At 45.4% G+C, this 11866-nt stretch overlaps 1 protein-coding gene across 1 annotated transcript in view; it reads left to right on the top strand.

Annotated features, from left to right (window-relative positions):
• WWP2 (WW domain containing E3 ubiquitin protein ligase 2) overlaps positions 1-11866 on the top strand; it is a 156490-nt gene that overhangs the window by 63591 nt on the left and 81033 nt on the right. The window contains exons 5-6 of the mRNA XM_003791397.3: positions 4909-5046; positions 7002-7098. Of these exons, the coding sequence (XP_003791445.1) occupies positions 4909-5046; positions 7002-7098 (235 nt within the window). The remainder of the gene's footprint in view (positions 1-4908; positions 5047-7001; positions 7099-11866) is intronic.

Here is an 11866-nt window from a genome sequence, read left to right as displayed (position 1 = left end):
CTGGGCTGGATTTGAACCTGCCACCTTAGGTGTATGTGGCTGGCGCCTTAGCCACTTGAGCCACAGGCGCCGAGCCATTGTTGTTTTTTAGCTGGCCTGGGCTGGGTTCCACCTCAGTGTATGTGTCTGGTGCCATAACCACTGTGCTCCGGATGCCAAACCATTCCCCAGCCTTCTTTAAGTCTTTGCTCAATTGTCACCTTCCGAGGGACACTTTTACTCACCAGCCCGAATTCGTCTCCCTTCCTGCTTTCATCTTTTCACAGTGTCCTCCCACCTTCTAACAGATAAGCAGTTCATTTTCTTTTTTCTTCAACTGCTTATGGTCTTTTCTCCCAACTAGAATATAAACATCCCAGAGTCACCAGTTTTTGTCCCTGTCTGGTTCCTGTTGAATGACAGTGACTAAGCTAGTAGGTGCTTTCACGGCACAAATGTGAGCTGCATGAATGCAGACAGAGCCGAGGAGACAAGAGGAGCGAGTGAGCCTCCCCGCTAAACCCGAGTCTAGTTAAGGAAATGGGCTCACTACACGGGTTTCTTGCTTTCTGAGCAATGCCTCAAAGGCAGTAAGAAGACATGCTGGAGAGAAAGGGCCTTTGTAGCGTCGTCAGCCTGGCTGTAGTGAAACCAGAGGGCCCCAGAGGTGAGGTGACTACGGCTGCTATTTATAACTAAGATTCCAGTATATGTTTTCCAGCCACACTTGCGCCTTTCAGCCTCCCCCATGTGCCCGAGTCTGTCACTCAATTAGCTAATGGTTGCTTTAGTCCCATTATGCATTGTAGGGCTGCTCTGGCTCAGGTTTTTTATTTTTATTTTTTAAAAGAGAATAATGAGGGGTTCTGTTCTCCGAGGTTAATTTTTTTTAATAGCACTGCCAATTAGAAAAACCGTTCTCCAACTTTTTATTATGAAATTTACAAACATGCAGAAGAATTGGAAGAGTGATACAATGCACCCCCAGACACTCTCTACCTAGATCTGGCGCTTGTTAGCTTTTTACTGCTTTTGCTTTATCTATACGTGTGAACCATTTGAAGGTAAATTGCAGATAACGTGACATTAAACTCTTCAAAACTTCAGCCTATTCTCCTATAAAACCACTTGAGAAGAAGTAAAGTTAATTATAATCTGCTCCTGTATCTCCCCCAAGAGTGAGAACATCTTTATATAAACCATAGTACCATTATTAAACCTAACAACATTAACAGTCATTGCAAACATCATCTAATATCTAGTCCATATGTGCAAATTCCTCCAGTTGTCCTAAGAATATTTTTTTTTCGAACTGAGGTTTAGTCAAAATTCATGCCTGTCATTTTGGGCTTGTGTTTCTTTAAATCTGGAAGACTCTCCTTCCTGCCTCCCTCCCATTAAAAAAAATAAATGTAATGACATTGACTTTGATAAGACTCAGGGCAGTTATGGAGTTGGCCCCACACTCTGGTCTTGTCTGATCGTTTCCTTGTGGTTCATTTAATCTGTATCTCTGTCCCCTTAGTTTATGTGAACTGGAAAGTGGGTTTATGAGCTTAATTATATTCAGGTTAAATCTTTTAGCAAGAGGACTTTATCTATTTGTTTGTTTTTGAGATAGAGTCTCACTCTGTTGCCTGGGCTCGAGTGCAGTGGTATGAACATAGCTCACAGTAACCTCAAACTCCTGGCTTCAAGTGATCCTCCTCCCTCAGCCTCCTGCGTAGCTGGGGCTACAAGTGAATGCCACCATGCCTGGCTAATTTTTTTCTATTTTTAGTAGAGACGGGATGTCACTTTTGCTTAAGCTGGTATGGAACTCCTGAGTTCAAAGGATCTTCCCCTCTTGGTCTTCCAGAGTGCGAGGATTAGGGTATGCCTCTGCCTGCTGCCAGAGGACCACAGCAATGTGGCTGTCACAGAGATCCAAATCTGTATCAAGAGGCCTTCCTATTGAAGATTATTATTTCTCTAGGAAGGATGAAAAAACATTCCCATGCTCCATTTAAAAAGTCATGGCCTTTGAGATATCAAGAAAGGAATCAGGGAGACTTTCTGAAGTGCTCTTCCTCCAGCACACTTCCAGCAGCATTGTACTGAATCCAAAGAGCTGAGCATCTTCAGGAGGTGTCCTGGAAACTAGGTGGGAAGACAAGTTCATCTTTGTGATGTTTAGTAGCTTATCTTGGAGAATTTTTTTTTTTTTTTTTTGAGAGAGCCTCAAGCTGTCCCCCTGGGCAGAGTGTCGTGGCATTACAGCTCACAGCAACCTCCAACTCCTGGGCTCAAGCGAGTCTCCTGCCTCCACCTCCCAAGTAGCTGGGACTACAGGCGCCCGCCACAATGCCCGGCTATTTTTTGGTTGCAGCCGTCATTGTTGTTTGGCGGGTCCGGGCTGGGGATTCGAACCCGCCACCTTAGGTGTACGTGGCTGGCGCCTTAGCCGGTTGAGCTATAGGCACCGAGCCTATCTTGGAGAATTTTGTGGAGTCTGTTACTGTACCCCAGAAAAGTCTCAGAAAGGCCAGGAGGAGATTGAATATAAAATGAACAAGAAGTTAGACCAAGAGAAATTAGAATTCTTCAGCCTAAAAACAAGGAAGTTAACTGGGAGATAATAAAGGTGATCACTTATTAGGAGCTTAGTAGGTGCTATTTAATTCCTTACAGGCATCCTCTGAAAAAAGTGTGATGATTACTCCTGCTTCACAGGTGGAGAGACCAACACCCAAGTTAAGTAATTTGCCTTATGGTTGCACAGCTCGTAGGTAGAGGAACTGAGATTTGAACTCACAGTTGCCTGACCACACCTGTGCTCTTAACCCCTGTGCCGTGTTGCCACTGGATCTTAGCATAATGGAGGAGGGAGATACTCCTTTGACTTTTAAAATAAATAAATATATAAATATTTCTTATCTAATAGTTTCAGTGGGTCAGGATTTGGGAGTGGCTTAGCTGGGCAGTCTGGCCTGGGTTCTCTCATGAGGTTGCAGTCAAGAAACGGATTGGGGCTCGGCACCCATAGCATGTTATGGCACCAGCCACATACACCAAGGGTGGTAGGTTCGAACCCGGCCCAGGCCAGCTAAACAACAATGACAACTGCAACAAAAAAATAACCAGACGATCTGCTTCTGAGATGGCTGTTCCCATAGATGGCAGGTGGTGCTGTGGTTGAAGAGCTTAGTTCCTTCCCACACTCCTTGGCTTTTGAAGGAACGAGTTTCCACTGGAAACTACAAGTGTTATTTTGTAGAAACATTGGAACTTACCAAGGCCCTCAGTGACGCTAAAAAGACAGCAGGCCCAGAAAGGATTTGGGGAGGTCCATGGCAGGGAAGTGGCTGAGGGAAGGCAGAAGGCTTAAGGGGGCTTACACCTGGAGAATAACTAGTTTCTACCTTTTTATAACAGATCCTTACGTTGCGCCAGATTTTTCTGCCCAATTCTTAAAGGGCAATGTTTCTTTCTTAGATTTGCAGGTTTTTTTGAGGGGGGAGAAGGTAGGTTATCTCTAGAAAGTGCTCAAATTTACCTTAGTGCTTGTGGAGACACTTAATTCTCCATACCCTGCCTTGTTCTAGAGAACAGGTAAGACAGCTTATTAAAATACAAGAGCAAGTTTGAAATAAAAAGGAGGTAGTGGGGCAGAGGGGTGGTTAAGTGAGGAGGGAGGTTTGGATATGTGGTGCCTCCCTGGCCGGGCTGGCTCAGGGGTGGGGAGGTGTGGAGGAACTACAAACCCTGTGGAAATCCTCTTAAAACTCCAGCGCTCTCTGGGTGATTATTAAATAGACCTGACTGGACTGAACTGGAGGGAGCGGAAGCGTTCAGTGCTGACTGAATTCTTACCACACAGGGGCTACTTGGGGTGGCCAGGCTCAGTGGCAGGGTCAAGGGCGTGTGGCAGCAGTTTCCCGCCTGCCTGGGGCTCAGTGCTCCTGTCTCATGTCAGTGTGTTCTGTTTTCCTGCCCCTCGCCTGAGGGACTGACCCTGCCTGGTGCCCTTGGGGACTGGGCACGTGGGTGCTTCTCACTGCTCCCCTCTCACATGACTAATGGGGCCTGACAAGCCTGGAGTGAACTTATATTATTTAAAATTTTTTCTTTCATTTTAGGACAATACACTTTCAGGATTGAAAATTTTAAAAAACCCATTTTAACACAAATAAGAAACAGATAAGTTTCTGTAATCCCTCATCTAGAGAGAGATGGCTCCTTCTGGCAGTTCCTTGGGTTCTCTGACCTGTTTCTGTGGGCAGGGGGGATGCTGCTTGCAACTGACTTCTTCCTTTGTACCCATCAACATCCTTCTTTTTTCTTAGGGTCCTACAAGTATAATCAAACAAATCAGTAAGGGGAAAATTAGTCCTAGTGATAGACAATGTTTAGGAAGGCCAGATGCGGTGGCTCATGCCTGTAATACTAGCACTCTAGGAGACCCAGGCGGTGGATGGCTTGAGCTCAGGAGTTCCAGACCAGCCTGAGCAAGAGCAAGACCCCATCTCTACTAAAAATAGAAAAACTAGCCAGGCATTGTTGTGAGAGCCTCTAGTCCCAGCTAGTCAGCAAACTGAGGCAAGGGGATCACTTGAGCCTGAGTTTGAGGTTGCTGTGAGTTAGGACCTCATGGCACTCTACCCAGGGTGACAGAATGAGACTCTGTCTCAAAAAAAAAAAAAAAAAAAAATGGAAAAAGAAAATATTGAGGAAAAAAAGAGAACAGCTTTCTTACTGGCCTAATACAACAATGATGGCATTAGGCAAACTCCTTCCCCCTTTTTTTCTATGCCTTGGGATAAATTTGAAGACGCAGAGAAGCATTCCCAGGGAAGCTAGAGTAGGTGAAATGGGAGCCTTTAACTTAGAGAATCTTAACCCAGGGTACATTTGCTTTAGTTCATCCCTGTTGCCTTTTGTGCCCAACAGTGGAGAACACGCAGCTGACCTTGAACCTGCAGACGGAGAACAAAGGCAGCGTTGTCTCAGGCGGAGAGCTGACAATTTTCCTGGACGGGCCAACTGTTGATCTAGGAAGCGTGCCTAATGGCAGTGCTGTGACAGACGGTGAGTGCCGCCCTGCTCCTCAGAGCTATGCCAGGACAGGGCAGGGCTGGCAGGGGCATGAGGTGCTGAGAGCCTGGTTCTGTACCAGGCATCCTGGTTTAGGCTCTGCTCAGCCTGGCCCCTAGCTAGCCCTGACTCTTCCTAGCATCCTGGATCAAAATAATAACACGGTTTTTCAAGAATTGCTTTCTGACCAAGGACCACAATAAATGACACATCTTTGTAAGTGTGTTATGTTTGGTTTGATAGCAGAGAAAAACATCTTTTCATACCACATGGACTTTGGAAAACAAAATGTCTTTATCAAATGTGACTTTGGCCCATTTTTTTTCTTCCCTAGTACAGTTGAACTTCCTGGGGGAGCTGGGTGTGTTTTTTTATGAGACCGCATTTATTGGGGGAGGGGACAGCGTATTCTCCTAGAGATACACTCCTAACAAAATACAGACAGAGAGGGGGAAATTGGAGCGTGTCCCCGGCTCTCTCCTGAACGTTGGTAGTTTGTTTCTCTAGATCTAGTCTGAAATTAGTCACCTTTGGATCTAGCAGGAAATTATTTCATGAAGTCTGAGGTCTGAAATGGGCTGGGTTTCTCTATAATTTTTCTCATTAAATGTTTTGTTAGATGTGATGTAATAATGGTACTTTCCAGGCGCCAAACAGGCTTTCTGTAGCTTCACAGGGGTGAAATATGAATTCTTATCCAGGGGCAGTTGGGTGGAATCTCGGTGGTTGGATGGGCCGCCATGAGTGCTGAGAAGAATCCTCCATCTGGGCTGAGCAGTGCATGGGGAAACACGCCTCGTTTACGCATTCAATATGTATATACGTGGTCGAAGTCCCAGGATGCCGTAGGTCTTAGACCAGGTGCTAGCCAGATGGCAGTGGGCAAAATACACATAGTCTCTAGTTCTTAAAGTTTATAATCTTCTTGGTGGGGGCCGGGGACAGGGGAAGTTAGATGTCAAATGAGTAAACACAAAAAATTGCACAGCTGTAATGGTGACAAAAGCAATGAATGAAAACTACAGGGTTGGCTCGGCTCCTGTAGCACAATGGTTATGGCGCCAGCCACATACACCAAGGGTGGCGGGTTCAAACCAGGGCCAGGCCAGCTAAACAACAATGACAACTGCAACAAGAAAATAGTTGGGCGTTGTGTTAGGTGCCTGTCATCCCAGCTACTTGGGAGGCTGAGGTAAGAGAATCACTTGAGCTTAAGAGTTTGAGGTTGCTGTGATCTGTGACGCCACTGCACTCTACCCAGGGTGACGTAGTGAGACTCTGTCTCAAAAAATAAAAGAAAACTACAAGGTGGTATGAGATTCCTAAACTCTGTTTATTAGGGTTGGGGGGAGGGTGTCTTATCTAAATTGGGGGATTAGGAAGGTTTCTCTGAGGAAGCTGAGATGGAGTTTGGGCAAGTAGACAGCATCTGGTTTAGGAGATGGCTTGGAGGCAGCTGGCATAGTCAGGTCATGGGGAGGAGAGTGGCAGAGGTGAAGCCTGAGACCTCAGCAAGGATTTGGAACCTCATCTTGACAAACAGATGGTTTTCTGTTGAAGTCCATCATGATCTGATTTGGCTTTTTAAAAGCTGTGGCTGTGCTATGGAGAACTGTCCCTGTTCCTTGCCACCACTTGGCCTGATTGGCATCTGTTCTTCATCTCATGTTTTGGGGGTTCAAATTCATTTCATGTACAAGGCAGTGTGCTTGTAATTGCCCCGGGCATTCCTGAATATCTTAGAGAATTAAAGCTGTTTCCCCACTATTGTGTGGCATGGATCAGATCGCATGACTATCCCTGTTCCTTCTTACGCCAGGGGCTGTAGCTTGCTGGATGTCCCTGCTCCCTCCTCTGATCCTCAGAGGGCTTCTCTTCCTAGTGGCCAAATTTCAAGGGTTGAGCTTCTCAACGTTTCTATCTTTTCTTATGATTCATCCCCTTTCTAGGATCACAGCCACCTTCGAGGGAGTCCAGTGGGACAGCTGTAGCTCCAGAGAACCGACACCAGCCCCCCAGCACAAACTGCTTTGGTGGGAGATCCCGGTAAGAACCCCCTTGTTGATGAGAAGGAGCCAGGAAGATGCTTAAAGCTATTAAAAAACCACATTGGGAAATAACGAGGCACAATTTGTCTTAAAAATCGTTGACAATTTCTAGAGATCTTAGAACTGACTTAACATGTTAAGAAAGCCAAGGGGAAATACAGAACTCAGGATTCTTTAGGAGAGTTGAAGGTTCCTTAACAGAGATTCAGACTGGCTGAGTTGCTATCTGGTTAAAGAGAACTGTGGGACAGAAAATCTGACTGCTTATTTATATGTTGGGGGCTGTAGCCACAGTTACTCTTCCAGGACACATATAGAAACCCCTAAACCCCTTCTTTGTGTGTGAAATTGTCCGTGCATTTCTGTTTGGGGAGCTGGCCCATGGTTCCCTCCGGAATGTTGGTTAAGACCTTCTACACTTAGAATGTTGTTATACTTATCACAACTGATGTAATTTTGTTTACTGAAATTCCCACCTTATACCTGTGTTAATGGTGCAGACTCATTTCCAAGGCAACTGTATTTCCAGGCCAGAGAATATCTTTTAAGTGTATTAGAGGGATGGGGGAAGTGACTGGACCTGTGTTTATTGTTTATTACAATGTACAAAATCCCCAGACATTTTAAGGAACAGAACCACATAAATGTAGTTTGCAAATCTTTATTATCTGCTGAATATAGGTTAATAGCTGGTAGTAAAAATCTTCCCAAGTAGATCCAAGGGAGTAGGGAATAATGCTTTGAAAAATGAAGTATGATTTCAGCCAATACCTGCAGCATCTTGAAAGATCTCCTGAGGGCAGCTGTTAGCTTCTCCAGCTTTGGTTGTTCTGGGTTTCTGAGGTTGTGGTGACTGGCTGGTGCTGGAGGAAGAGAGGGCGGACCTTTGGACCTTTTTTCTACAGTGTCATCATTAGAAGTAGAGGTGCCATTTCCCTGCTCTTTTTTCTCCAAGTCTCGGCGAAGGCGTTGCCTCATACCCTGCAGACTGGTCAGGGTATGTTTTCTGTGACGACCTAGATGACTTACAAGGTATGATAATCAGTCAGGTCCCACAGGGTGAGGACCAGCAATATAATTGGCAAATTTTGTGTCCACCCAGAATTAGAGGGGACTGAACCGCTTTAGCAGGAACAGCATGGGGCGAGGAACATTGCAGCCTTTCACTCTTTGGAGAATGATACCTTCTTAGCTTTGGCGCAAGTAATTGCCATTGTGCTCTTCTAGCTGACCTGGAAAGTTTGTGTCAGACATACTGATGTCACTTAATTTGGACTCAAAGGCAGGGTCTAGCTCTTAACATGTTTAGCCCCCAATTCTTGACCTATTTATTGGTCTCTAAATTTTTCTAGTTGATCAACCTTGAATTTCATAGATCCTGATAACCCTTATTAATTGTCATTTGTGTTGAGGACTCTTGGTGATGGCTGGGCATGGTGGCTCACACTTGTAATCCTAACAATCTGGGAGGCTGAGAAGGGAGAATTGCTTGAGCTTTAGGAGTTTGAGACCAGCCTGAGCGAGAGTGAGACCCCATGTCTACTAAAAAAAATCAGTATGTTTCTCATAGTGTGCACCTGTAGTCCTAGATACTCGGGAGGCTAAGGGGTAGGAGAATCTCTTAAGCCAAGAAATTTGAGGTTTTGGTGAGCGGTAATCATGCCACTGCACTCTAGTTGGGGTGATTGAGCAAGACTCTGTCTTAAAAAAAGAAACAAAAACCAATCAAAACCCAGCAACTGGACAGCAACAGAAAATCAGATGCATTTGGGCCCATCACATGTGGTAGACATTTAGTAATATTTAGTTAACTGGTGGGCAAGGTGTGTTCCAGGTAGCGTAAGCCCTGTGGGAGCCCTCCCCAGTCTGCTATCCGCTGCTGTATTTTACCACACATGGCCTCTGAGGTTTTTTTACAGGTCTCTAAATATTTACTCTGCAATCTGCTGCCATTCAGAAGACACTTCTGAAAATATCACTCAAAGGCAGTATCTCCTTAAGAACCCTGTGCCCTTTGCTGTTGTGTGTATGATGGTCAATGTGTGCCTGTACTCATGACCATGTGTGGTAGTGGGAGTCTGCTGGGTCAGAGCGTAGGGCTTTGGAACTAGGAAATGTACATCAATTCCTGGCCTGTCATGTACTTGCTGTGTGTTATCAGATGAGTCTGGAAACTGCTGGGAGCCTCAGTTTTTTAGGTATAAGATGATGATGGAGATCCCATCTACCTCAAGGGGTCATTGTGGGGACTCGCTGAGAGGAGATATGTCTGCCTGAGAGCCTTGTGTGCCAGGAGCGCTCAGTGAGGGGGGCACTGGTTTCTCTCTGTGTCTGGAGACTGTTTATTATGCACCTACCCCAGCTCCCTAAACCCGAGAAGTGAGGCCATGCTGGTGCATTTATGTCAAGGACTGTCTCGGGGAGGCAATTGATCAATCCGTCAGGATTCTAGGGCAGTCTTCTGCTGTCCTGGCTTTCCTGGGGCAGAGAGAATAATGGGCTTCTGCCTGCCACCTCCCAGACTAAATATTTAGCTTTTGCTGTCTGAAAGGTAGGTTTTTCTTGGACTTGGGTGCTGGTCACCATGATCAAACAAAGGTGCTCTGATGTGCCTGTGAAGGTGAAGGTTGTGGTGTCAAAGCAGCCCTTTCCTGTCCTCTGTGCCCTACTTTATAGGCTATAGAACTGCAACTGTGAACGGGTTTTATCTTAGGGATTCATCTACCCACATTCACCCTGCAGAGCTCTCATTTGCAGCGAGGAAGGTCTTAAAGCCCTGCTTCTTAGTGGGATCTCACTTTCTCTTCAAAAATAATCAGGTTAATTCACATGGCATAAATTTATCTATAGACTGTGTGGTCTGCAGTCATTGTGTCTGGTGGTATAAAGAAAGAGTTAAGTGCGGCACCTGTGGCTCAGTAGGTAGGGCGCCGGCCCCATATACCGAGGGTGGAGGGTTCAAACCTGGCCCTGGCCAAACTGCAACAAAAAAATAGCCAGGCGTTGTGGCGGGCACCTGTAGTCCCAGCTACTTGGGAGGTTGAGGCAAGAGATTCGCCTAAGCCCAGGAGTTGGAGGTTGCTGTGAACTGTGTGACACCACGGCACTCCACTGAGGGGGATAAAGTGAGACTCTGTCTCTAAAAAACGACGACAGCAACAAGAAAGAGTTAAAACATTGTAAATTGCTGTATTCTACAACAGAATACTGTCCTGTAGTAAAAGTGGGTGAAAGACGGTTACATCAGTGTGGTTGTGGAATCTCAGAAACACGATGTTGAGCAAGAGAAACAGGTCACAGGAAAAAAAAATACAGCATGATGCCGTTTATAGAATGTTAAAAATACAAAACTAAACAATACATGTTTTATGGATAGCTTCACAGGTAGGAAAGCTATTAAGAAATGAATGGAAATAATGAACTGTGGATTCAGGAAAATGGTCATTTGGTGGGGAAGGAGACGGGTATAACTTGGAAAGGTACAGACAAAAGTGTCTAAAGCACTGGTCATGTTATTTCTTAGCTTGGATAGTAGGTCCTGATTGTTCATTGTACCATTCCTCTTTAAACTGAATGTGTATTCAATATGTTCCTTTGTTTACGGATATGGGTATATTTCACAACAAAAAAATTAAAACATGCTATCTACCAACCTAAGGAAACTGACCAGGGGCTGAAATTATTGTTTGCTCTTGAGGGAGACAGATTTCAGACTTTAGGAGTTCCACAGGCTTGGTAATAGCTACTTGTGTTTCTTCTGCAGGGTTTATATCTGTAACAGTGTAGCCAGCGATTCTAAATTGATGTTCAAGTTGCCCTCTAGGCTGTACTGCTGTCACTTAGAAATGTCAAGATGGGCTCGGTGTCCATCTAAGGCACCAGCCACATAAACCTAAGGTGGCGGGTTCAAATCCAGCCTGAGCCTGCCAAAACAACAATGACGGCTGCAACCAAAAAATAGCTGGGTGTTGTGGTGGGTGCCTGTGGTCCCAGCTACTTGGGAGGCTGGCAGGAGACTCACTTGAGCCCAGGAGTTGGAGGTTGCTGTGAGCTGTGATGTCACGGCACTCTACCCAGGGGGATAGCTTGAGGGTCTAAAAAAAAAAAAAAAAGGAAGAAAGAAATTTCAAGATGGCTCACACCTGTAATCCTAGCACTCTGGGAGGCGAAGGTGTGTAGATCTCCTGAGTTCAGGAGTTCAAGACCAACCTGAGCAAAAGTAAGCCCCTGTCTTTACTAAAAATAGAAAAACCAGCTGGGCATTGTGGCTCTGGAGGCTAAGGCAAGAGGATTGCTCAAGCCTAAGAGTTTGAGGATGCTGTGCGCTATGATGCCACGGCACTCAACCCCAGGACAACAACAACAGAAAAAAATGGAAGTGAGAGAAATAAAAACCAAGGAAGTCAGACTCTTTTTCACAACATGTTCTTGAGAGAGTGGGAATTTACTCATCCCTGTGGGAGGGCAGTCATCTGTGTATGAGGGATCCACCCCCATGACCAAACACCTCTCACTAGACCACACCTCCCAGCACTGCCACACTGGGGAGCAAATTTCAAAGTGAGTTTTGATAGGAACAAACTAGTCATATCTCAAACCGTAGTAGGGAGTTAAGGTGACATCAAACCCATAGGATTGTCTGTGAGTGACACTGCTCTTCCAAGCATAGCCTTAAGATTTCTTCTGGCTTGAATAGCTGACTCCTCTGCCTAGAATCCCTGTCAATTTTCCGTAGCCATACAGAGAAATGGAACAGAAAAAAAAAA

This window comes from Otolemur garnettii, unplaced genomic scaffold, assembly GCF_000181295.1.
Source record: "Otolemur garnettii isolate 467f Iridium unplaced genomic scaffold, OtoGar3 scaffold00047, whole genome shotgun sequence".
NCBI classification, from domain to species: Eukaryota; Metazoa; Chordata; class Mammalia; order Primates; family Galagidae; genus Otolemur; species Otolemur garnettii.
This window is presented reverse-complemented; position numbering and strand designations above follow the sequence as displayed.